The sequence below is a fragment of the Micromys minutus genome (assembly GCF_963924665.1).
Source record: "Micromys minutus genome assembly, chromosome: 14".
Classification (NCBI taxonomy): Eukaryota; Metazoa; Chordata; class Mammalia; order Rodentia; family Muridae; genus Micromys; species Micromys minutus.
The window spans coordinates 53,150,038-53,177,593 of NC_137983.1; the positions used below are offsets into that span (position 1 = coordinate 53,150,038).

Genomic DNA, 27,556 nt, shown 5'->3' on the forward strand with positions numbered 1-27,556 from the left:
CTCCCACAGTCAGATTTAGCCACTCACCACTTGGCTTGATCTCTCGCACGTAGTTGCTGGGGAACCAACCGGTCCTGCCATTGTGTGTGCCCTCCCACCAGCCTCCTTCCTCCACGCGTGTGACATGGATGACATCACCCTTTGAGAAGGAGAGCTCATCTTCGTTGGTCTGCTGGAAGTTAAACTTGGCTCGTACTACCAGCTGGCTGTTGGTGTTATCAGTCATGTCCTAGAAGACAGGCAGGGAGGAGTGGGAGAAAGTTCCATGAAGTATGGTCTGCTTTCCTATAAAAGACACAATTCACTGTCATAAAGATGGTCAACACATTTGTATAAATGCCCCACATTCCAACAACAGAAAAGCACCAGGCATAATGGTGCACGCCTTTAATCCCATCATGAGGCAGAGGCAGAGAGGCAGAGGCAGGTAGATCTAAATTCCAGACCAGCCTGATCTATAAGGTGAGTTCCAGGCCAGACAGCACTACAAAGTAAGACCCTGTCTCAAAATTAAAACAAACAGCAGGAAAGTGTCTTTAAGAAGCTTAACACCCCCCCCCCCCCGATTTCCCTATGCACCTTGACTACTATCAAATGGCAGGGAAGAAACTCTACACTACCACTCAGGCAGGCAGGTGGGCCTCATAACTGTGAGTATCTCTACCTTGGAAACTAATCTTGGAAACAAACTGTGGACATGTTCCAACTACATAAAGCCACACAGTACACTTGAGCCACTAACTGTTAGGTCATTCCAAATGTTTGTCTATGTACTCTACACAGTGTTTCTCTTATCTTACAAAAAGTTCCATTAAAAATACTTATACATCCATTTCTCATTGCAAATATAAAATAAGTCTTTATGTTAAATTCTAGCACTCGGACATTCGTAAAAACATTTTAATTTTAATAGATATTCCTAAACTAATCTCTAAAAGAGTTCTACAAGCTTATACCAAGCAGCATGCCCATCAGTACAAAGAACCCTCACCTCGCCAAGCTTGCACCTACACTAAGACTCTAACAAGCATCTATTCCGGAATCACCAACAGGAAAACAACACCTCCCATCCTGGATCATGCAGTACTCAGAGACTGCACTTCTAGGTCTCTGAACAGAGATTCGAAGGTTAGCGGGGGTGGGGTGTCATCTCTCTCCTCCACCCAGCTTGGAGAGGGGCTCTGAAGAGGCTGAGAAACATAAATCTACCATCAAGGGACCAAACAGACAAAACCCTAGACCAGCCTCTCTCCACACTATAGAAACAGAATCAATCTGCAAAATCTACACCTACCTATGTAGGGACCAGACACCGTAGGCCATCCACTGCACTGTGGGCTCATTTTACCTGCACCTTGGGATGAGCCACGGCTGACAGGATGCCCCATCACCACAGCCCACTGCATCCGTGAAGACTAGCTAGGAGTCCTGGTCACCTCCCCACTGGACAGCAGGAGGTGGCCCCGTGTGAGCACACTAGTGTTTTCTGGCCCTCCACCTACTGGACCCCACAGAAACCCATGCCACGGTGTCAAAGACACAACAAAAGATGTCCCCCATTGCACAGCAGACTTCATTTCATTCAGGAAATTTTTGGCAAAACAGAAAAGGGTGCTCAATGGATGATAATCAATGAAGAACAACTCCAGAGGAAAGGAAGCTAACACAGCAGAAAGAATATTCTGCTCTCGGATGCTCCAAGTGGTTTAGAAACTGGCCCAGGAGGCTGAAATCTAACTCACTGAAGAAGCTTAGCCATCTTCCATGGATGTTGTACTAATAAAACCTATGTGAGAAGGCTTTGACATAATCTTCGACAGCACAGTTTGTCAACTTGGAGACTGGTACTAGAGCAGTGTCAGGAAAACACCAGAATCTAAGGTCCCCAGCTCCAAGAAAGGAGGAAATGCCATTACAATCTAGTCATTCCTCCCAGAGATGCTCACACTAACCCTGCCAACGCCGAGAGCCACACTGATGACTACAGCCACACTTGGCTGTCAGTAGATGAAAACTCAGACCCAGACATTCGACAGCATCAGAAGAGTTCAAAAGACAAAGCATGACAGGGCATCTCACATGGGAGAAACCCTAATCCAAAGCCCACAGCACACACAGCCCATGCTGAGAGTAGCCTACACAGTAGTAAATAGGCTTTTAAAACCTAAGAGGAATATGTCAGAAATCCACTTAGATTCTAAGCAGGAAAGACCTGTTGTTCCCTCCACCATGGCAATTGTGGGTTTTCTTTTTCTGAGAAGTTTCGCATCTCCTCTTGGGGAGTGAGGGCTGCAACCTCCCGCAGACACTCGCTCCAGCTTCTACTCACAAGTTCTCCTCTGAGGAGGAGGAGAGGGAGAGAAGTCTTTCTTCTTCCTCAGGTCCAGGGCAGCCAGAGCTGACTGAGAAGGCTTAAGGGGCAGGCTTTAGGCAGAGAAAGAGCTGCCTTCAGTCTTCTGCTCTAAGGGGGTTGCACACTTTAACAGGTGTCCCACCATGCGATCTTTCCAGTCAGTGGGATGGCAGTCCTGATTCCCCAAGAGTCTCAGTGAAACTGGAAGCACTCCTGCTGTGAGTGAAATAATCAAGTCCTTCCGACTTTAACAGGACCACAGTTTTCCATGTGCTCTAACTCAAAAAAACGAGGTTGTAGGGTTTGCTAATGGGAAGGCTTCAGGAATTCACTGGAGTCATGTGGTTCGTCATGAACACTAAGTTTGAGTGGCTTCACAGGAATGTTAAAAACAAAGAGGGACATAGGATACAGTTAGACATATCCCTAAGCATTTCTGAGTGATGTGCATCCTCAGTGTAGTGCCTGCGAAACATCCTGGGCCCTGCCCTGTTCTCCGGCAGCAGGCTCCTGTACCATCCATCTCCTCTGTGCAGCCAGGCTTATGCATATCTGTGCTGTGCATTCTCATACTCATGTGCACAGTGAGCAATTACCTGAGGGCTGGATGTCAAAGCATTCGCCTCACTAGATGAGCAGCTACAGCCTTCAAGATCAACCCAAATAAGTGTCCAAAAGCACTTGGTTCAGTATCTGAGGGAATCCAATGAAAAGCATATGCACCACACTCAGCAGGAGACACCCAGCAATGCGAGGAGCCCAAGGTGTTCCACACTCCATCTGCTGGCCTCAACACCCTCCTAAAGCACCTTTTCAGACCCTTGGGCCCAAAATGCCTTTGAATCAGATACTAAAACATCTTACTTACCAAGCTTCGGTACTGGCTCTGAAGCAATTTTGAAGTCCTACTGTGTGAAGACTGGGATCCAAGGGAATCAAAAGACTTTATCCGATGTGATGAGGGACGGGCACACACAGAATCACTTCCTAGTCCAATGTCTGAAAAGGTGGTACATACAGAAAAGGTGCTGAAGACCCCGATACCATGCACCTTCAACACACATTGGGTCTAAAACTGGGCCAGCATAGCGGGACACACCAGAAGTGCACAACAAAGCCGGCCATTTACACATAACAAAGAGCAGATTCTTCTGCTCCATAAATAATGCGTTCATTCCCCAATTACCTCTCCAGGAAAAATCTGGAGATGACTAACTTACTGGTTCTCTAGTGTAATTCTCAACAGTTTGCAAACAATTCTATAGATGTTTGTAAATGGTCCTTTCATCTGGAAAAACAGTAACTGTTCAGCAAGGAACTGCCAGGCACTTAATTCTCCAGCACACAGCGCACGTGTCCTTATCCAAGACCACATGCCACAGCACAGAGGCAGGGATGAACAGCCACACGTCATATAATGATAAGCTAGTACTTTCTGAAGACAGCACTGAGACTGTGTCAGGTGCAGCAGCACACACAGAAGCAGCTGGCAGAGCCTATCAGAGCACAGCCCTCCGCTGACCAAACGTCACTGTGGGACTCAAGGCCACACTAAGCAAGGAGTTTGGAAACCAATTGTACTGGCTGGTTCTGTGTCAACTTGACACAATCTGGAGTTAACACAGAGAAAGAGCCTCCCTTGAAGAAATGCCTCCATGAGATCCAGCTGTAAGGCATATTCTCAATTAGTGATCAAGGGGAAAGGGCCCAGCCCATTGTGGGTGGTGCCATCCCTGGGCTGGTAGACCTGGGTTCTATAAGAAAGCAGGCTGAGCAAGCCACGGGAAGCAAACCAATAAGTAACATCCCTCCGTGGCCTCTGTATCAGCTCCTGCTTCCTGACCTGCTCCAGTTCCAGTCCTGACTTCCTCTGGTGATGAACAGCAGTGTGGAAGTGTAAGCTGAATAAACCTCTTCCTCCCCAACTTGCTTCTTGGTCATGATGTTTGTGCAGGAATAGAAACCCCAACATTGTGAGTAGTGGAGAGTGTGAATCTACCACATCGTCTAAATCTTAACCATGTACTAGTGAAGACACAGCTATACCCCAGCAGTGGCACACCCCAGTATTCTGAACCAACAGCCCCTATTCCTGCTCTAAAGTCAGAAGGCAGGAAATGTGGGGCTCAGGTAAAGGGCAGCATGCTGAAGAGAGGCTCAGTCACTGTGATGAAGGCTCCCTGCACCAGGAACTGCTGCCCCAGCACTCAACTCCAGAATCACAGAACACCATCAGCAGAAGGTGCAAAGCCAAAGCAGCTTCTCTCTCAATGTGGTAATGTTCATTTACCTTGAGGACACTTAAGAGTCTTACCTGCTGTCACTTTATTTAGTGTCACCAAGGAGCTGAGGACCTTGTTAAAGTTCTGCCCCTGATACAAATCATTTGCATCAAAAGTCTGAAAGAAGATAAAACAAGAAAATTAGTATCAAGCTGTCTACCAGCACAGTACAAACAAAGCTCTCCCAACAATGAAGTTTCAGATGGTAGCACACATGGTCTGAAACACCCAAGAGACAACACAGCCTCCAAGTGGCCTCCTGGAAAAGGAGTCCACTGGAATTCCCTCGTGAGGCATCTCCTTATGAGCATCAGGCCCCTGGAAGAGCACCAAACCTAACTCTGCATGTGAGCCAGGAGCTAGCAGTTACAGGAACCTAGTAAAGGCTCATATTAGCTTGTAAAGGTCTTTCCTTAGACTATAAAGACCGTGGACATGCCAAGGATGTTCTCTTCTAGCATGGAAGGGAGGTAAACTAAATGCACCGCACTGCACACAAGGCACATGCAGACACAGGAAAGCACAGACAACGACAGGGAACAGGTGGGAGACAAAGTGGATCCCAGAGGAGAGACAGGGTAGGGCCTCTGCACAGAGTTCTGAAGAACCCAACTGTAGGCAACCCACTCTGATCCAGGGCTACCTAACCACTCTGATACCGAGTCATTCACACCACAAGATTAAGGCAGGAGGAAAGACACATGAACTAACCTGAGTAGAAGACATCTGAGAACCAAATGTGTATGAAAATTAGTACCACGTTCTATACTAGCACAGAATAAACAAAACTCTCCCAACAATATAGGATTCCACATGGTAAGCAGGCATGGTCTGAAACACCCAAGAAAAGTGTATGTATACCAGTTTGTGAGCATTTGTGTGTTATGTGAATATACCACCCACCTAAACCTAAGAGAGAAAATACACAAAAGGTCACCTGGTTAAACACATCTGGCTTGCATGTGGCTGCTTGTGATATGATAAAACACTCACAATTCTTATATAAAGTTTGATAACCAAATCACCTAATACTGTATGCTAGAAAAACCTCACTGGTGCAAATTATAGAAAGAAAAGCTTAGGTGCCAAAATGTATACCATATTGTTTCTCTCTAGCTATCCTGATTCTCTGCCCTGGGATAAGCAACTATAGGCTGGCACTGCACCTCTGCCCTCCTCCCTCCTTCTGCAGCCTTTCTCAGACAGTGTCAGGAACTCCCTCCCCCCCTTCCTGCCTTCCCACACCCTACCCCCTTCCTGCTGAGCCTTACTCATCTTCCTTCCTGAAGTAGCATGCCTGAGCCTTACTGAGATCCCAGAAATCCAAGTACATTTATCACAAGGAAAACTTCATGGCCAGTGTTGTGTGTGCATTCCACCCTAGAGTGTAAAGCCCAAAGAGGTGACCAGACCACACACCTCCACTGCCTAGTTAACAAACGTATACTGGACCGGGACTGAGTTGGATCTATGGGTCACCCATCCAGAGTCAGACGTCTCTCGAGAAAGAGGCCAAGTGACAAAACAGTTCATAAAAGGACGTTGCTGAAAACTCCCAAGAACCAAACAAAGCACAAACCCTAAAGCTAAACTGTGACTGTCAAGCACCACTGGTCTCGAGACAGTCTTCCTCTGACCTTCCCAGCAGAACCCTCAGAACCTTTATGGCTACAGTTTGATTCCTGGGCTGTAACTGTGCCTAATAGAAAGCCAGCCCAAAAGGGAACTCTGTCTAAGCTCACCTCCCTGTTCAGATTTTTTAAGGGTCACAATATGAATTAAGTTTTATCTTTAAAGAATAAGATTGTCCTGCCTAGGCCTCTGTTCCCTCATGTATACGTGAAGCTCCCTTAGATTTAAAATGCTACAGCAGTGATCTAGCCTTCAGCTCTCAGTTTTAACCCTGTGCCTGGAAAATGCAAGCTATGGCATATTCCCCAAGAAACACATACACAAATGTCCACTAACCTTCATTATGGCAAGGCAGCAAGTCGCAAACCCCAGAACAACAGGATGTGAAATATGGGAAGCTTCCTGTTATTCCAGGATTATACAGCTCTCCTACCCAGACACCACGGAGCACCTGACTGGCTGCATCTGCCTGCCAATGGGCTTCAGCATGACGTCAGAACTCAGCCTACCGCTACCTTCCTACTCAGGAAACCCAACAATGAGATGAGACAAACCAGAAGGCACACTCTAAGCCAGAGTGTTCAGACAAGACTGCTTTTCCAAGGGGCAGAACAGACTACTTAACCAAACAGCAACCTAGACAACAAAAAGCAAATGTCCTTTAATTCCGACAGTATTTATGCCAAAGGAACCAGAAGAGAGGCCAGGGACCTTCCCTGAAAACCAGTCAGTGACACATGGAAACCGGGCCCAGAGCCATGAGATGTCTAGGACAGAATGCACAGCCTAGACACACACTGGACAGGCTGTCAGGGAGGTTGGCTTCTGCGGTATTCAGTAGACCACCATTGCCGTGTAGACCAGAGGTACACATCTGCTTCAGGAAGGTCTGCCTGCCCATTTCCTGCCATGACAGTTCTTCTATCTGGGTATAGTAGAAACCTGTGACCCTAAGCTCCACAAGTCACCACTAGCCACACTTCCATATCTTCAAAGATCTATAGTCTGGCCTAGATGCCACCTCCTGCCATAACTTCTTCCATACCTCTAAAGTGCTCTGCTTGGGCATACTCTTTATTTTATGGTTATTAATGGTGTCCAAATGCAGTGTCAGGCTTAGCTCTTTTATAGAAAACACATGATATCAACTGCCCAGTGTCTGCCTGACTAGCTGTCACTATCAAGATGATCCTGTGAGCTGGCATGAAGATGCCTGGTCATCTATGGCCCTAGATATAGTACTTCTGAGCAAACTGTAACATTGTCTCAATCAAAAGAAGAGTAAGACAAACAAAAGCCTACCTAGCATAGTTGCTAAGAACTAATCCAACCCAGAACTTTCTATCAGGACACAATTTTCTGACCCACCACCCTCTCCTCCCTCCCTCCCTCTCTCTCTCTCTCTCTCTCTAACCCAGGCTTGCTGCAGCTCTAAGACTTTTCCTCACAAGAGTTCCCTGGATACATCTTCATCCTGCAGGCACACAACACTGGCCATCTGACTGGGGCTGTGGCCTATCACATGGAGTCTCGAGGGGAGGGTCAACAGGCCTCTGACCAGGTTCCTCAAATGAGACCAGACAGGCCCAAGTAAAGCTGCTGTCAAGAATGACAACTAGCTACAGCCCACTAGAGCCCACAGAACTGGTCAGAGAAGCCTTTGCTTTAAGGCACAGTGTCAGTCAGCAAGGTGAGATCTTCCAACTCCAAACACAAACAGGACTTTCAGAAAGAACTTTAACATAGTGCCTCCTACTCTCAAGATGCTGTGACTCAAAATAAAGGTAATTTTGAGTAAGTGCTTGTAACACTCCTCAGCAAACAAGGGTCCCCTTCCACCCCTGAGCAGCTGAGCAGGCACATGCACCCACAGCCACGCTCTACACTCAGGAGCATGAAAAGCAAAGCCCTGCAGTGTCACATGTCAGCATTCAGAAGCAGCCTGCTGCGCGAATATGGGTCACAAGGGAACACCACTGCAAGGCTGGTAGAAGGAGGCCTGGACTCTCTGTATCCTCAAACAGAGCCCGTGCAGACACTAGTAAGTTGATATACTGACCACACAAACATACGCATCACTGGCCACGAAACTAATGTGATACTGAACTAAAAGCAAACAAAGCTGAGTGACTCAGACCTAAAATGACTAAATGGCCTTATCTGGCTATACCCAGAAAGCACCAGGGAAAGGTGTCTCCCCCCCCCATTTCATTCCACCATCTCAATAGGAATGAAAACCCTGTTGCAGGACAGACAGACCCCAACACCTTGACATCAACTAGTTCCACTACAAGAGGTTTATGAGGAAGCTATATATATTCATTTTCCCTCTCCCTCTCCCCCCACCCCACACACATCATGAGTCTTGGCAGATATTTCTGGAGTGTTGCTTGCAAGGTTTAAAAATACATTTTTGTCCTATCATATTGTCAAATAGAATCTGCGGTCGTGAAGCAAGAGTGGCTGACAGTGAACGCTGAGTAAGTGGTGCCATTTAAATGCGATGCAAACGGTCCATACTGATCAGACAGTGAGGCCCATCCCTGGCTCCTCATCTTCGCAGCTCCTGCAGATTCTGAACTTAATTCCACCTACTCCTCAGGGATAAAAAAATAAGAGTTTCATAATGGGTTTTAGCGATTACAAAACTTTCACCTAAGATGCCCCTAAACAAGTTACTTTCCTTTAAGATGAGAATCAAATCTTATTCAGTTTGTGGATCTATTTCATCAACATGCAAACACTATGGCAGGGAACACATTCAGAAAGACAAAGTCAATTATCTTGGGCTGGAGTGATGGCTCAGCAGTTAAGAGCACTGGCTGCTCTTCCAGAGGTCCTTTCAATTCCCAGCAACCACAAGGAATTACAACCATCTGTAATGGAATCAGATGCCCTCTTCTGGTCTGTCTGAAAACAGCTACAGTGTACTCATATACATAAAATAAATAAATCTTTTTTTTAAAAAAAGTCAATTATTTATCTTTGGTAACTCCAGGAGGGCCTCCAGGAGCAGAAGTGAGAGTCAAGAACACATTGCTGGCTACGCACCCTTCCCAAGCCTAGAAGAAACCTTCATAAAGCACAGCTAGGACAGTGACAGCGTCCAGTCAAGGCAGAATGGAAATAAACTTGCTGAGGATCAATGTCACACCAGTGCATACACAGCCTAGACCTCCAGTTCAAACCACCTTACACATGGGGAAATAAAATATGACTCAGATCATCTGAACTCTGCCCTGAACAGTACTGCCGGCCAAAGGAGGGGAGTGCAATGCTTCAGATACCAGGAGACGGTACAGTTCCACGGATCACACAGGCATCCCCATACGGCAGGCTCTCGGTCCCTTACCTCTACTTGGTAAAGCACTGCCTGCCTATCACTAGACCTGAACTCAAGCACAGCAGGTCCTAAACAAAGACATGAACACGTGCTTGGGTTTAACCTAAGGGAACTGACAACATCCACAATCCTAAAGGCAGTAAGAGCATTGAATTAACAACCAAATAACAGCATGCAATGACAACGCCCAGGCTTGGACCAGTGTTCCAAGATCCACTGCAAACACTGCTCTCCTTCCTCCTACAGCACACTGAAGTGAGAAGTCGGTTTTTAAATGGAGGAGGGAGCAGGGAGGGGCTACGAGCAGTAGGTACCCTATTTTAGAAGACTACTGGAGAGTGGGGAAGCAGATGGGTTCTGAAAATCCTAACAGAGTTGGGAACAGTCCCATGAAGTCATGTGATACCAAGAACCACAAGCAACTGCACCTGCACCCACTAGACCTTTTCCAGAAGGTGAACAGCGCCTGACTCCTCTTTATACTGGCTCCTAAGAGCAGATCAGCTTCAGATGTCTGTGAGCTCATGGGGCAGACACTGAGAGGAGCTCAGCAGCACCGGTTCAGAAAGAACTAGAGAGTGGGAGCAGCTCTAGCCAAGGCCCTGCCCCTAGACCATCCATCCTCTAAACTCTCCACCAGTTCTTTTCACTACCTACATGATGGCTCAGACATGCAGCCTACTGTCACAGGACTGAGCCACAGGGGCTGAGGATGTGGCTCAGTGGTCGAGTGTGTGTCTGTCAGACCAGGGCTGGATCACTAGTACTACACAAAAACTGAGTAAGGCACACATGTGAAAAGCGACTGACGACATGGAGAAGATACACAGCTAAAACTCACTGTCAGCATGAGGCTCAGAAGGCAGGAGGAGGCCAACTGGCTACGGTCTTCATCTGAAAGCAGCTCACTAGTATTTATGCTTTAGATGAGATAGGTGCTAAAGCAGCCATGATCCAGGAAACACCAAAGGCCCAGGTGAGAGCAACTCCCAAATAAAGCCTGCCCTTCCAATGTACCTACCAGGAAAGGGTGAGAGGTGGGGTGGGAACCTTGCCTCAGTGAACACTGAACCCCTACAGTAAAGTGAACCAGGGAGCTGGGACAGACACAATAGGCCTGCAGCAAGCTCCCCAGGAACAACTAGAGTTGCAATGTCCTTACCCTTAAATCAAAAAATACAGGTTTCTGGCCTGGCATAGTGCCACACAACCATAACCCCAGCTACACAGAAAACTGGCACAGGAGGGAGAAAGGATCACAAGTTCAAAGCCAGCTCAGGATCTACTGTAGAATGATATTGTATCTCAACAAGTAAATAAATGATAATAATCAAAGCTGGGGAAGCAGATCTCTGGGAGAGCATGTGCCCATCAACATTTAAAGAGGCCCTGGTTCAAAACCTCACAGAGTTTTTTTTTTTTTTTTGAAGGGGGAGGGGGGTTGGTGGTTAAGTGAGGGGAACAACCCACAGACCAGAAAACACAAGATTGTCTAGCATTGCCACAAAACCATACAGAGCAAAGACTGGGATGCAAAGGGATGGTAGAGAGGGGAAGCTCAAATTATCTAAGCTCCTTGTCTTCTGAGATCTAAGGAGACTGTGGTAAAAAAGGGAATTTGCAGGTGGAGACCACAGGCCTCCTGACAACTGGACAGAGCAGTGATAAAGAACTCAAATATCACTTTAACCAGTCTACATACAAACTCCAAGGGAAGCAAGCCTGTTAGTGGGGAATGGATAGGCCAGCTAGAGAGGGCTTCAGGGTGATGCCATCGACACAGTCAAATACAACAGTGGCAAGTGCGAACTTCAGAAGAGTAACACAGGAGTCAAAGAGAACACTTCTGTGCAGCTCTGTAAGCCTTGCTATCTAGCTCCACCTGGTTTCCAATCCCAATCTGTGCACACTTGGGTCTCACCATGCTTACCAATATGACCCTGAGAACAGTGTCTGAGGACAACAGACCCCTGGCAAACAGCCTTTCTCCTGTGACTACTTACTCTACTTCTCATAAAGCAAATCCTACTGCTGAATAGCTTCCCTTAAAAATGAAGCACCTTCAAAAATGTCTGAGGATCAAGCGTTTGGCTCAGTAGGAAAAGATGTAGTTGTTTGTGGTGGCTTAGATGATCCTCGAGGATGACAAGGAGATCCTCATGTATACTAGCTTTTGTTTGTCTTAGACCAAGCCCGGAACCTGTTCTCCTCCCCCTCACTTCTGCCCAGCCCAGACTATAGGGATCTTCATCAACCAGTCAGGGATAACTTGGGGGAAGAGGGTTTAATACAACAAAAGCTGGGGTACATAAGATCCTCATCCTTGAGGGGCAACCAAATCTTGGGGGACAGAATTTAGCATTTGAATACAAACAGCATCAGACCAATCCCCTAAACTCTGTACCCCCAGAGACAGAGGGCAGACACTAAGTGTCCTCTCACACCGTGCTATGGGAAATTAGAACACCTTCATGCAGAATCCTTGCAAAAACTGTTTAACTAGAATCGAACCACAACCAGGTCACAACGCATATGTCACAGACACACTCTGTAATCTGAGCACCTTCAGGAAGGGAGAGGGACAGAGCAGGAGCATCTCATACTGGAGGCCAGCAGGGACTATACAGCAAGACTGCCAAAGGAACTGAAAGAAGATGGCAGAATGACAAGCATCAGCTATGCTGGGAAGCTGCCTTCCTCCAGTCTGCTGATGGAGAAAAGTGTGGACAGTCTTATCCAGCTGTAGACCCTGCTAGCTACAATACCAACCCGCCTACACAGTAATGACCAACTGTGTTCTGCCTGGGTTTTAACCCTTTTCCACAGGGAAGAAACGTGGCTGGTAGTATAAACCTAGTCAACAGCTTATAGCTGGATGGTCATAGCTAAAGGGAAGTTGAGGAAGACAAATGAACTACTCTGTTGTGTGTTTTGCTTTATGGACATGATATCAACCTGCCTTGTAAATATATTTGTACCCAAGGACACCCACCGTTCCTCAGCCTTGTCTGTAGAATCCTTGTCTCTATTTACAGTAGGGACCACTCACATAAAGACTTGTAACTGGTCACAGTGCTAAGAATAGATGGCTGAGTGCTCAGCCCTACACAGAAGCTCTGTATTATCCCCTCCAAGGCTCAGGGAACACTGCAGAAGGAATTGACAAAGCTGTCTACATGCATGAACTCACAAGACTGGGACCATCGACAGACCATCATGTGGGGAGGAGGGATGCATATAGGCCCAAGCCCTCCTGGAGGAGGTGTAGGCTGCAATGGCTGCTGGGGCAGGGTGGGTCACAGTAGTCACTCCTGCTCACATAATGCTTTGGCCATGTAAATCACACCGGCCCACCCAACTCCCCACCTACACTTAGGCAGGCATCGGTGGGCCACAGGGCAAAGACATGAAAGAAGGCTGGGCACTTGATGGGAAGCCAGGAAAGGGGAAAGGGGTAATCAAGAGGACACAATCAAAATATACTGCATTTATGTATAAATTTGTAAAGAATAAAAATGAACAACTCCAAGTCAGAAATGATAAAGATAAGAGAACAGATCTTAAGATACATTGTAAACAAATGTGTAAAGACTTGCAGAGATAAAACTCAGCACAGAGTATCAGTCTGAGACCCAAGGTGTTTTCTATGGCAGTCTTCCAGACAGTTTCCACATAAGAAAACCTCTGGGAAGAACAGGTCAGGAAGCTCTCTGGCACCCACTCCCCAACCAGAACCTTGAGGTGGGAAAATGAAAGCATCCATTCTCCAGCTATAGGCAGCATGAGAAATCCTATTAGACCCAACGGCCCTCCCCAGAGACTGCAACGTCAAAGCTCACAACCCTACAATTTACACAACTATAGCTGGAGAGAAGCATGTTTCTCATACCTATTCTTGCTACCAAGACTTCCCATTCTTCTGTACTCCTAGGAAGTCAGCTGTCCCCTCCCCAGCTGGGTGACAGATGCCATCCATGCCCCTCAGCAAATCGAAGTTGAACAGATGAGCTGGCCATTTCTAAATACGAAACTCATCAGCTGTTTCCAAGACCTGGGAGTGTCTCTGCAATGTTCCCACACACTGAAGCCCACAAGGGATGAGCCCCCATACTTACAAGCCTCTACAGAGGAATAAGGCCATCATTCTCTAGACAGGCCACAGGAATCAAAAGCACACCATGGGAAAATGAACAGTTCCGAGAGAAAACACCAATACAGCCTAATACAAATTTGGTCAGAAATACATATTCTGGGTAATTTTATTTTTAACATATACTCAGTATACATAGACTTCATATCCAAACACAGTGTAAGGACTTGGGTTTTGTTTTACTTATCCAGTGGGAACCTGTCCTCTGCTGATTCCCAGAACACAAAGAACACTCAGAGACACAAAGATGCAGGACAAACAGCTGTCAAAAGAAGAGAGGGATTTGCCATCCAAGCGGACAATGGCCTCAATTTCTGGATCTGCTTTCAAAGAAAATCAGAAAGATGACTAAAGGACAGCCAGAAAGAAACCTTTTTCACTAGACATTGGAGAGGAAGGGAGAAGACCTAATTCAGCGACACAGCATCTACCTAGCTGGTACAAAGCTCTGGGTTTCATCGCCAGCATGGTCTGTGTGTGCGAGAGGGAGGCAAACAGTCACTGTGAGCAGTGCAGGAGTCCCACAAACAGAGACAGCAGTCGCTCTGTCCTGTCCCCAGCTCTCAGCCACACCTGCACATCCCAACCTTCCTTGCACAGCCACTCATCTGTCATGGTTGTCACTTCCATTTTCCACAAGGACTAAGAGAAGAAGAGCACAAATGTCAGCGATACATTTTCCCACTGTGTGGGAAACCTTGAACATAGGATAAAGCACCCTTGATATAAAGCTATAGGCAGAGTAAAGCACACTTCATAGAGAGTGCCTGCTCCTTTTCCTGCTCTGGCCCAGTGGCACTGAGACTGAGGGTTCCCAGATGCACAAGGTCAGATGAGTGAGTCCACACAAGCTGCCCAGCTCAGCAGCACTGTCACCTGGGGTGCCGCCAATGCCTGGCCTGGAGCGTGTGCTCTCACCTGGAGGGTCAGCAGGCACACATCTCCTACTAGAACCAGTCCAAGCCAGTAACTGCCCACATGCCCATCGCTCAGCTGGGCTCTCTGCGATATGGAGACACAGGATGGCAGTGCAGAGCTCTTCGCAGACCCCTCCCTTCCACATACGCCCCTCCCAGGATCCCTCAGGCCTCCCACTGTGAGGACTAAAAGACAACTTGCCCCTGCACAGGACCTGAAAGGGCTCTGGGCATTCTCTATCACTCCAGAGCAGAAACACACAGGCCAGAGAAAAATGGATGCACACTGTGTGGCTGGCCCTCTGTCCTGTGACTGCCCCCAGAACCGCCTTAGTTTTTCTTCACCTAAAACTGAAGAACCATGCCAGATAACATTCCTAACTAAGCACAGGGCCCTTTAACTCTGAAACTTTTACCACGACTACATCTCTAGGACCTGGGCATCCTTCCACTGAACTCTGCCTCAAAGAAGCCAAAACTAAAAACAGGAGTCAATACCTGCCAGCAAGTGGCACAGAGCCATCTACCCTACCAACCATCTGTCCTCTCACACTAATCCCCATATGTCAGGGCTAAGAGCGCCCACTGGATACAAGTCAGAGTTCACATAAACCTTCTGACATAGAGACACAAAGGCTATCCTACCTCATTTGATCTGCAACAGTTTATGCAGCGAGGCTTTGAAAAAGCCAAACAAAAAATTCTGTAGTTCTGGGGATGAAATAAAGGTATGTCTGGGGAGGGAAGAGGAGAGAAACTGAAGTAACACAGATGGGACAACTCTCAGCTCCTGCTTGTTGGGGCTGATCTGGTGCTATTGTGTATCCAAATGCTAAATACATATCCTAAGATCTGGTTGCCCCAAGACAAACACACACACACACACACACACCAGCTATGTAAACCTTGCCCCCCAAGTTATTCCTGACTGGTGAATAAAGTTGCTGACAGAAGTTAATATACAGTTGCTAGTCAGAGAGGTAGGCAAAGCTTTGGTTCCCGGGCTTGGGGTCTCAGGTAGGGACCATGAGGAGAGCCAGGAGAGGAGGAAGAAGTAGCCATGGGTAGCATGGACTATGAGCATATGGCCACGAGGGCTGGCCTGATGAAGCAGAAGCAGCCTGAAGGGAACATATGGCAAGTAATATCTCAGAAATGCTGACAGGGAAGGACAGACTAACTTAGAGCACTGGTATCTGCCCAGCTTTAGCGCTGTAAGGCTTGTGATAAATTTGAAAGGTCTCTGTGTCTTTTATTTCAGAAATAGCTGTCTAATAAGATAACGCTAGTGTGCTAATTTCCAGCATTAATTAGTAACAACAGAGTATTTAAATCATGCTATATCTACTATCTGTCAACAACATAAGGCCTTAAATGGGTTCTATAGTTCCTGAAGGATGCCCAAAGTCTCTGAGAAGTGTCCCAAATCCCCTGGTTGGACACCCCATGATTCCCCTAAGGATTCCATAAGGCCTCTAGATAGACACTTTGAGGAGTTTTTCTAGTTCAACAAATGTCTACTTAGTGATCCACAAGCAATGACATATGCTCAAGGAGCCACGGACAAGCACAGTCCAAAACACCCAGAAAGAAGGAAGGCATGGCACTGGAAAGTTTTCACTGGCCCACATGACAACTCTGAAGATGAGACAGAAGGCAGGATGATCAGCAGCACCGAGTCTCCAGGCACTAATGCCACTTCACAAGAACTGGCAGAAGAGTCAGTAAGTTGACACCTGTGAACCTCCCAGCACAGGTTCACTCACGGAGAATCAGTCAGTTATCATTACAGGCATCTCCAGCAGTTGGACACACTAGAAGTGCAAGTCCAGGAGCACAAAAGTGAAAACAAGGTGGGGCTGCTACAGAGACCAGGCCTCTAAGGCCAACTCTCAGATAGGCACATTTCCTTTGGTCACAGAAGTGACAGGTGCAGGCCGGCAGAGCACTGGACTAGAGACCATGTGAGCCATCCCGTCATGAGCATAAGGAGGAGACAGAAAACAAGTTGAGGGGAAGAGCCCATGGAATGGGGAGTTTGCACGTTATGCACAACATTCCAAGGACAGACACTATCCTTCTGACTTCAAAAACAAGAAGTAGAATCACAGCAGAACATGTGCGCAGCTCATGCATCACCCAGCACCACAAAAGAAGGCCAAGAACTCAACTCTAAAGGGGCCAGGGGCATAGCCCAGAAGTACCAAGAGCCAACCCCTAGACCAGACCCCAGCACACGCAACATTTAGAATAAAATGCACACTTCCAACCCTGACTTGGCCATTAGAAAACAAGCAAAGGTCCAAGGCTAGACTCTCTAACCAGCCTGGACACGCTCAGGGCCTCCGTGCCTCATGTCCTCATCCAAACAGGGACAGCACCCTGTAAGAGGCTGCAGTGAGGATTCTTAGACAACTGCTCTAGGTGCCAAAGAAAGGTTTAGAGAGCCCAGATCAAGGCATTCGGCAGCACGAACAGTACAAATGGACCAGGAGAGGGTTGCACAGGGCTCACCCTGAGCACTCCCAGCCCACCCACCTACTCACTCACTCACCTCTGACACGTAACTGGCTTCTGACCCACAGACTCAGCTCCGCTTGGACCTCTATAGGAGCCACCGTGCACTGGGCTCTCCCTTCCGTTCACATGAAATTTCCTAAGGCAAAAAGGTTCCTGAAAAAGTTCCAGGCCTAGGTCCTTACCTAGCAACTATCCACTCCCCAAATCTGCCACCCTCTGATACCTAGTTTGTCCTAACTCCTAACTTGAGGACTCTTCCTACTAGTTCCTGTTGTGTGGCAGCTTCCTCTTGGCGGGAGATTTGTTAAGGCACAGGACATGCAGAGAAAGTGAAACACCAAGATGTTTAGGACAGAAGGACTACAGGGAGGTGAAACAACAGGCTCTTCTAAGTGGATGTGTGTGAATCACTCCAGCCTGCAGGAAAGGTCAACTAAGACAGGAAGTAAACGGCTCTAAATAGCTTCAGGAAGTCCCTGAAATTGACCACATTCACTCTGCTCACTGCCAAGAGTATATTAGCAGTAAAGCAGGCTGTGAGTCATTCTCAGACCAACCAAACAGCCTGGAAGAAGCAGAGACCAACTGAACTGCCCAGAAGAAACAAAGACCAGACAAGCTTTATACATTGTGCTCTACATTTCCAGCTCTCAGGACAGTCATTTTTGTTCCTGCGAGTCACCCCTTGCCCACACTCCTATAAGTAACCAGAGTAAAATTACTGGTTCACCAACCTACACTTTGCCATGAACTCTACACCTGCAATGAGTACCTATCTCTCTGTGTTGTGTCTCTCCAGAAAAAGTCCATCACACAACAGTTGCTTACTTTGAATTCCCCATCAGTGCTGACTTTGTAAAGCTAAGACAACGAGCACTCAGAGCAGAGCAAGCAAATGATAAAGCCACCAGCACACCATGATTCTCCCTTACCTCTTAATTTTCATTGTTTACCAATGTCTGACCGGAATATATGTCCATACACCACCCCATGTATAGTGTCCCAAGAGGCTAAGAGAGTGTCAGATCCCCTGGAATTGTGGTCACGGATAGTTATGAGGCACCATGTGAGTGCTGGGAAACAAGCCTGGGTCCTCTGCAACAGCAGCAAGGGCTCTAACTTCTGAGCCATCTCTCCAGCCCTACCCACTTAGTGTTTTATGAGCACAGGCCAGAAGCAGCCCAGTGTACTAGCTTCATTTCTGGTGCTGTGATAAAGACAGACTGAAAAAAGCACTTAGGGAGTGTGGTGGTGTGGATAGGAATGGCCCCTCAGGCTCCTAGATTTGAAAATGCCTCTTTCTCACATCCTCCCCTTCATTCCCCCTCCCTCTGTCCCCTCCCCTCTCTCCTTGCTGCGTGAAGAACAGGATGAGGAACTCTCAATCTACTTCCCCAATACCAGGTCTGTACACCATGATGATAATGGGCTTAAACAACTAAACATGTGAGCCAGCCCTAATGAAATGCTTTCCTTCCTAAGAATCTGCCATGGTCACGGTGACTCTTCACAGCAATAGAACCCTGACTAACAGAGTGAGTTTACATAGCTCACAGGTTACAGTCACCACTGAGGGGAAAAGCAGGAACTCTAACAGCTAGCCATCTCACACCCACAGTCACAGAGAGAGAAGCAAACGGAACTCACGTGGTGCAGCTCAAGGCCACACTCAGCTGGGTCTCCCAAGTCCAATTAATAATCACGATAATCCCCACAGGCACATTCCAGGCCAATGGAATCTAGATATTCTCCACTGACTCTTCTCAGATGACTTTAGGTTGTGGGATGTTGACATTTAAAAGCAAATCAACCATCACACCAAGGAAGGCCCAAATACTCTGTGCAGAGCCACCATCTGATAACACTCAAAGCTCACATTGTGAGGGTACACAGGACAGCTTAGGAGGAGATGCATGGACTCCAGGCACAGACAGATAAGAGCTTTAAATTCCACCAGGAACGTACACAGGCGTGCTGGGCAAACTACCTCAGAACTGTCACTAATCCAGCACGAACCCAACTCTCCTCAGATCCCCGGACACAGGGAACCAGAACTCTTAGACAAAATACTTAACTATGTACATTTAACTTCAAAACTTAGTAGGCATGGTTAGTGCCTTTGCTATAACAAACACCATAAACAAGGGAACTTATACAGGAATTAAACTGGGTTAAAAACTTAAAACTTCAAAGATTTAGAGTCCCTGACGGTGGAATGAGACTTAATCACAGTCCACAAGGAGATGAGAGAGGAGGAGCACAGTGGGGCCCGGCAAGGCTTTGTTTTGTTGTCTTGTTTTCTTTGAGTGTTTTTGTTTTTTCAAGACTCTGGGTTTAAGCCCTGGCTGTCCTCGAACTCTTTCTCTGTGAACCAAGCTGGCCTCAAACTCAGAGTTCTACCTCTGCCTCCCAAGTGCTGGGATTAAAGTGTGAGCCATCTCCCAAGTGCTGGAATAAAGTGTGGCAAGTTTTTTGAAACCTCAAAGCCCGCCTTTGGGAGCTTACTTCCTCCAACAAAGCCAAACCTCCTAATCCTTCCCAAACAAGAGCTCCACTGACTGGGGACCACCCACTCCAACATCTGAGCCTATGGAGGACATTCCCACTCACCACTGTTGGCAACAGTGCTGGGAAGTATGGTTCTGCTCTGTCCAGCATCCTAAGCACCCTTACCATCCCAAAGAACAGTTGAAGTGCCCAGCGCTACCTCCAGCTACAATGACTCGGGCCTTCTCCATTCTCACTATCACCAAACACTCACAAAACAGGGTGAGAGCATCTCAAGTTCTTTACGTTCAGTCCAGACTTAGGTAGGCCACTGATGAGATTATTCTTAAAGGAAAATGTTTAGACAGAGATGAGCAATTTCCTTTTTAAAACCTCACTTTAACTACCTAAGTCGCCCTGACTCATTTCAACACTGGAGACTGAAGTCCTTTGGAACTCTCTCCACATTGAGGCAGGAATGAAAACCTCACTCAAAGGAAGCCCAGCTTCTCTCTCCTTTTCAAGCAGCTGCACGCCCGATTTCAGCTGGAGCTCTCCCTGTGCAAAGTGCCTCCGCTCCTGGCTACAGGTGCCAAGCTGAAGCACCACAGACATCCAACTTCTACAGTGTACCTGCTGCCCTTTCATATCCTCACAAGTCAACCTCGGGGTGGACTCACTCTTGCCTCGATTTACCACACCCAAAAAGGGAGCGCACCAAGCAAGACACAAAAGATAAGACATGCTGTATTATGGAGATCTACTTCTCTGAGGGAAAAGGGCTTCTAACAGATACAAGCAGTTGCAGGACAGCCTAGGAAGGTACCCTCATACACTGTTACTGACAGACCAGTGACATAAGTCAACAGAGAAGGTGGAGGCAGCTGTTCAAAGCCTGTATGATATGAATCCACACCTTTAGCCTTGCTGTGGCTACCTGCAATGGCAGTTACAACTTAAGGTACTAGGCACACAGAAATGGCCTTCATGTGGGTCACTATTTACAGCAGAGGAAACTGATCCCCTGCCCACATCCAATAGGATTTACTGGCCTCCAGGAGTCAAACACAGGGCATGAAGAGATGGTCACACTACCATACTGTATGAAACTAAGGTATTACAGAACATATACGCTGCGGTGTCATGGGTCTCTAAAGCTATCTTACAGCACTGACATGGACATCTAGCCACAGCATCTCTGGATGGCAGCATCATGTCATTTCCCTCACATTTCTCTACTTTCTGTAGCAAACACAGACCACAGGCAACTTAAAAGCAGAATGAGCAGCATGGCTTAAAGCACAGAGAATACTGGCGGCTCCAGCAGGAGCTACTCAGACTCACACATGCTTCAGGCCTGCCTGGCACGCTCTGTGCTGTCTTGTTGCTAAACCGTGTTTCTTACAGCACATATAAAACAGAAGCATCAAAACACCCACCTGCCAACTGATGGGGGGGAGGGTGTGCTATAGCCATGCATCCAGAAAGAAGCTGATGTCCAAAACAAACCAGGAGGTAAGACCACTACCTAAAAACTTTATTTTATAGTCATTTCTCAAAAGGCCTAAGAATAATCAACAGCTATTTTTCATAAAGTTCGACATCACTAATATCAAGGAAATGCAAAGTAAAGCACTATGAACTATGACCTCCGACCTCTTAGATTGTCTGCTGTCGGCACCACAAGAGACACCTGCTGGTCAGATGTGAGGAAATGAAATCCTTCAACACTGACTAGTGGGAATGGAAGCTAGTCTATACATTACAGAAACTGATATAGTGGTGACTGAAAACCACCCTGTGGTCCAGCAACCCCACTACCAGGTGTATATCCAAAGAAACTCAATGTTGGAGAAACATGTGTTCCCTATATATTGCAGGAATGTTCACGACAGCCTCAGAATGGAAACAGCCTGAGGACAGAACATGTAAGCATGGGACACTGAGTGTGAAAGGAGGACTGAGGCCGTCATCACTAGCAGCACGAGGGAACCTGGAGAACCTCGGGTAGAGTAAGCTGAAAGACCAACAACACACAACCTCACTCAGCCCAACACAAACTGGCTGTCATCGGGCCTGGGACAGAATGGGAGGATGCCTGGTCACAGGGGACAGGGTCAAGGTAGCCAGAGAATTGAGTTTCAGTGAGCACTGCACAGTGTGGCAGCTACAGCTGACAACACACATGTGAAGGTGCTGTAAAAAGAACTTAGCATGTTCTCATCACAGAAAAGTCTACGGTGGTGACAGATGGAGACCAGCTTGATTTAATCGTCCCACAATATAGAAACACATCTGAACCACCACCCTAGACCGCTTTAAGAAACTAGGTTGCAAAGCAAACATTATTCGGACAGCTAGTATCTTAATCTACTGAACTGAAAGACCAAAAGTACGAGCCAAAAATGTTCAAGAATGAGGAAGGGCAAAATACATTTCTGCTCTGAATCACCGAGACCTTTGGATGATGGCCTCTTCACGGAGAGTTAATACTTTAATTACTGTTTTTAACTAAAGCAGAAGATGATGCTGATACTCTCTGGTGTATGAGACAAGTGGGAAGGCTGTAGCCCTGGGTCATCATCCCTTCCGGGCCCCACGTGTGTACCAGAGCCAGCTGGCTGGAAAAAAGAGCTGTGGTTTGCGTCATTTGACAGACTCCCAGAAATCATCTTGGCAACCATGAGAAATCACATTGAATCTTACTTTCCTTTCCAGAGCAGAGACACTGTATTGGACGCAACAACGGTTCTTCAGCAGGAGGTCTGTGGTGTCACACTGCTCTGTCAGTACCTCTTGCTTCTAACCCACTTCTCTTGCCTTGGAAAGGCCAGTGCCATCTGGGCTGAGGACTCTGCCAGGAGCGCTCAAAGACAACATGGCTCCCACTTCATAATTTCAACTTAGACTTTAGAAATCGTCCTGAAGTACACCTATCTATAATAGTGCTAAATTCTAATTTTTCAAAATTCATGATAAAAAGAATGTGCATTATAACATTTGCAAATATGTAATATAATCCATTAAAAAACAGATATTTCTCTGATGAACAACTAAATCAAAGTTCACTGTTGCATTTCATAACTTTGCTGCCAACATCCTTGATGCTGTATGTCAAGACATGGGCTAGGCTTCATTAGACACCACTAGAACTGGATTCATGTGGCCTTAATCTAAGGGATTTTGTTTTACTACTATTTCATGTTTATGGGTGCTTTGCCTACATGTATGTCTATGGACCAGGTGTGCATGCCAGCAGAGGCCAGAATCAACATCGGATTTGGAACTGAGTTAGAGATGCCTGTGAGCCACCATGTAGGTGCCAGCACTTGAACCAGGCTCCTTTGGAGAGCAGGCAGTACTTTTAACCACTGAGCCATTTCTCTAATACCAATCTTAGACACTGAATAAAGCTACTACAGCATCATGAGAGTGACAAGAAAAAACAGTTTATTCAACGAAGGCAGCCTCTGCTCTGGATAGCTGCAGTTCACATTTCATTCAGGAGCTTAATTAACATCACTGAGTGAAAGAATCTTCAGTTAGTATATTGTGGCCATCAATAAATATATCTAATATAATTTGAGAACAGAACAAATGAGAAAACTATCTCTGCAGCTGTCCCACCTGAGGAACTGCAGAGGACTGTGTGGCTTGTCTCTCAGGTCACTAAGGAACTTCTGTTTGCAAATATCAAGTACATCACCACTGCCAATATCATCATCATCATCATCACAGTTTCAGTTTTTAGATACAAATGGATAGAGACTGGCACTGCTGTGCCCAGTTTTCTATACAAATCAAAAAATAAAAATGCATGTGTGTATATGCATGTGAGATCATGTGTGTTGATGCATGCAAGCTCACATACACATATATACACGTGTAAGCATGCATATGGAGGTCAGAAGTAAACACTGGTTGTTTCTGTCAGTCATTTTTCACTTCTTTTTTTTTTTTTTTCTTTTTGAGGCAAGGTCTTTACTTGAACTTATATCTTGCCAAATTGGCTAGCCTCTCTAGGCAGCAAGCCGCAGGAAATCCTACTATCTCTGAACCACATCACTAAGCTCATGAGCACTATGCTTGGCTTTTTCTCTGGTCCTCAAGCCTGCACACCAAGCACTTTTAACGAATAAACCATCTCCCTGGCACCACTCCACATATTTTAAGGCAAACAGTTGGTTGAAAACTAAGTTGTAAAAAAAAAAAATAAAGAGGCCAGCAAGATGGCTCAGCAGGTAAAGCCTACTGCCATCAAGGCTAAAAAATTCCATCCCTGGGACCTGCATGGTCAAGGAGAAAACCATCATTCTCTCTGACCTCTGAGCAAGCGCTGTGGCACACTGGCACACATGAACACATGCAAGAGAAATAACTGAAGAGACCGACAGTGACGGTGGGTTTCAGCTAAACTGGAGTAAGCCAGTCTTTCTTATTAATTCAAGTCAGTCTGAAACAACCTTGGGAAAGCCCCTGGTACTAAGAACAAAGGCTAAGTAGGAATTTAGACTGTTTTGTTTCCCAGTCAATTTTAAAATGTTTTCATCTCCCATCTTTTGAGATTTTAGTGAGTATTAAATGTGTCAGCCTAGTACTGCTCAGAGGTGCTAGGCCCTTCCCTCAGGGATTCTGTCTGTGGAAGACTGGGTCTTTCCTTGAATATGCCGCTCACCTCACACAGTTCTGGACTGACGATGAGTTAAAGCCATTCCATCCTCTAGGAACTTCCTAAAACATGATGGCTGAACAAACTGGGACTTTAAGTATGGCATACTAACCTTTAGAAAAATGTTGTATTTTTCTCTAATATGTGTTTAAGTAACTGAAAGAGATATTTACTCTTTAAAATCAGCACAAAATAAGACACAATTGGTCTTTCTTTTTTTTTTTTTTTTTTTTTTTTTTTTTTTTTTTGATTCCAGGAAGCCTATTTGCTATCACAAGTGTAACTTCAGACTGGTCCTCTCAGTAACCAATCCTTAGCAAGTACCTGCTTACGTTGAGGCACGCTCTTAGGCACCTGGAACAGGTCCATGTTGGGTTCTGATGGCATCTCTGGACAAACTCAGAACCATAAAAGCCATTGCTATACAAAACAGCAATAGCCTTTGCAACATTTGCAAAGCTGGAAAGGAGACAACTTTTACTTTTCTTTAAAGCAATTCCTTACAACAGTTTGCACTGGTTATCTTAATGTGTAGGGTGAGTCTGAAAAAAGACTGTAACATAAAGCCAGGTGTATGGGGATGGAATCCTACAACAAAGGTCAGACGAAGTAAATCTCCAGTCACTAAAACAGCAAGGCTGGTGCCACCAAAGGAAGCCAGTACCTCATTCTTAAAGAGCTATGAGGCTTTCTGAAATCACCCAGTCACTATCCAATTATATGCAGCAATTTCCTTGAAGACATCAAATAAATTAACAAAAAGACATTAACACTTGAATAAACCATGGTCTGTTCAATTTCAATTAAATACGCTTTCCAAACACGACTGAAAGACACTTACAATTCATCTCAAGACACACACTATCAAAGACTGTCCCTACCAGGAAAGGTAAGCTACACAGGGTCATCACAGGACTGGAGTGGGTGTGACATTACCAACCCTTCACATGGTGAGGAAGTGACTTCGAAGCTCATCCACCTGAGCGTCCCCAAAAAGCAAAGCCAGTTTTCTAGATCTACAACACTGCCCCAGGGATAACAAAAGCAAGGAAACAGCGACATCCCTGGGGAACTGACACAGAAAGACCACAAAGGGTGTTCATCAAGCACCATGGAAAAGACAATCCCGCGGAGTTGTCCCCAGAAGCAGGTTTTACAAACCCGGGCTTCAGGCTTGTGAATTTTCTAACGTAAGCATTACGGGTGGAGGATCCAGCAACACCGCCGAATTTCATATGAGCAGCAGCATATGAGGATGTAAGACCAAGAGGGCTTCTGGCCCTCGACATTTCAGCTTGGACCTTGCCTGACTACCTGCTGAGGGCTGGGTCAAACCTGGATGTGATGCTGGGGAATCCTGAAGGGCGGTTTTCAGGAGTGGACAGATATCCCGGAGCAATGGGGACTACCAACGTGCCACCTGCACAGGAGAACCAGAGGTTCTCGTGGAACCAGCACAAGATGTGGGGTCCACACGCCGGCCGCGAGGAGACGTCGAGAGGCTTCTTCCCAGGACAAGAAGCCCCACTCCACAGAGGCGGTGGTGAGGAGTGGTCAACCCAGACAGCGTCGGCTCCCGGGACTCCGACCCGACCCCCGACCACCCTCAATCCCGGCCCTGCCTCCCCCAGCCCGACCCGACCTCCCGCACCCCCGCCCGGCCCGGCACAGCCCAGCCCGACCGAGCCCCGCGCTCACCCACCTCCAGGCGCAGGGACGCCCCGCAGGCGCGCAGGAACTCGCGGATGTTGCTCAGGCACTCGCTCTCGTTCCGCGGCTCCGGGTAGACCTGCAACACACAGCGGCGCTGAGCGGGCCTGACCCTTCTTCATCCGCTCCCCTTCCTCGGGCAGAACCAATCTCCGCCCCAACCCGCACCCGGAAGCGCGCCCAGAACCGGAAGTGACGTCGTCAAACCGCGCCCCCCGCGGTCTCTTCCCGCGAGTGCTGCGTCTTCAGCTGCGGCTACCCTGCTCCAACCTGGCTGGTGCTCTCCTCCTTCCCAGCCCGGCTCCCCTCACCACGCGCTCCATCTTCTCAGGCCCTGCCCCAGCATCGTGTGCGCCTGCTTCACACGCACTCCACTTTTTGGCCTTGTTCCAGCCCTGCCTCCTGCAGACCTCCGCCCCAGCCCCACGCCACCTCCTCCAGGCCCTGCTCTGGCTCCACGCACGCCGCCTCCTGACCTGCATTCTGCTGGCCGCACCTCACTAATGCACAGAACTCTGAATCTGCTGCTCGAACGGCCCCCAAGACCGTTCTCTTCTTCCCAAGATCTCTTCTCATTCAACCCCCTTAGGGCACATACAAGCTTTTAAGGCACACTGCCTAGGCAAGCTGTTTAGTAAAGCTTTTAACACTCGCGAGGAAACTATCATGTGAGGTTACCATCACCAACGTAGAACATCAGCTATGATGGCACAGCCTGGGGCAGCAGCAAGATGGCTAATACCAGTAACTATCAGAAAAGGGTCTGGCCAAGGTTACCCTAATGGCTTTGAAAGTATGACAGAAAATACAAGTAATAGCATCAAAACCATAATGAATACTGCACAGCAAATGAATGGAGAATGTTTGGCAACAGGAAGGAAAACTAGAGGAACTTCGGGCTGGAAGGGCAGTAGAAGCCACTGACCAAGTCCTGGAAATAATCAAACATGTCATCAAGACAACACAAAGTGTCCTCACAGCAGGTAAAGTAACAATCCAAGTCTGCCTTGGAAAAAAATATCCTACGACATGAAGAATGTGAGCCCATCTATGCTTGAGCACAGCCTCAGTTCCACTGCATTTGTCCCTTCAGTCAAAGACTGGAGGTAACGAGCCAAACAGACAAGACTAAGCAATGTTTCAAGCCTTACGACAGTCTGATTGCATCTATTAAAAATGCCAGTCTTATAAGGGAGAGCCATCTCTAATCCATATCTTCCCCTTCTGCTGAACAATTTCAATCCCCACAAGGTCAAAGCACATTCATCTTGCAGCTAGCTCCCTCTACAGTGCAATTTTAACATTTCCATGAAGCCAACCACATGATCTTTGCATGGTACTTTTCTCAAGACTTCATTTTCATTCCTACTGTTCAGTGCCCAGTATAGGTGTGTGATGCTGTGTTTACTGTCTGGTTATGAACATTCTGTGTATGTGTGTATATGTGACAAACCAGTACAACCATAATATAGTCTATACATGTGCTTGAGATG

At 46.9% G+C, this 27,556-nt stretch overlaps 1 protein-coding gene across 3 annotated transcripts in view; it reads right to left on the reverse strand.

Moving 5' to 3' along the window:
• ARHGEF7 (Rho guanine nucleotide exchange factor 7) overlaps positions 1 to 27,556 on the reverse strand; it is a gene marked incomplete at its 5' end in the record, with an annotated part of 99,824 nt that overhangs the window by 46,216 nt on the left and 26,052 nt on the right. For 2 of the 3 annotated variants that reach the window (XM_080928490.1, XM_080928489.1), the window contains 4 exons: positions 28 to 229; positions 3,222 to 3,352; positions 4,668 to 4,752; positions 26,056 to 26,142. In XM_080928490.1, coding sequence (XP_080784616.1) covers positions 28 to 229; positions 3,222 to 3,352; positions 4,668 to 4,752; positions 26,056 to 26,142 — 505 coding nt within the window. Of the gene's footprint in view, positions 1 to 27; positions 230 to 3,221; positions 3,353 to 4,667; positions 4,753 to 6,603; positions 6,626 to 26,055; positions 26,143 to 27,556 lie in introns of those variants that run through there. The other variant, XM_080928491.1, reaches the window with a different exon arrangement.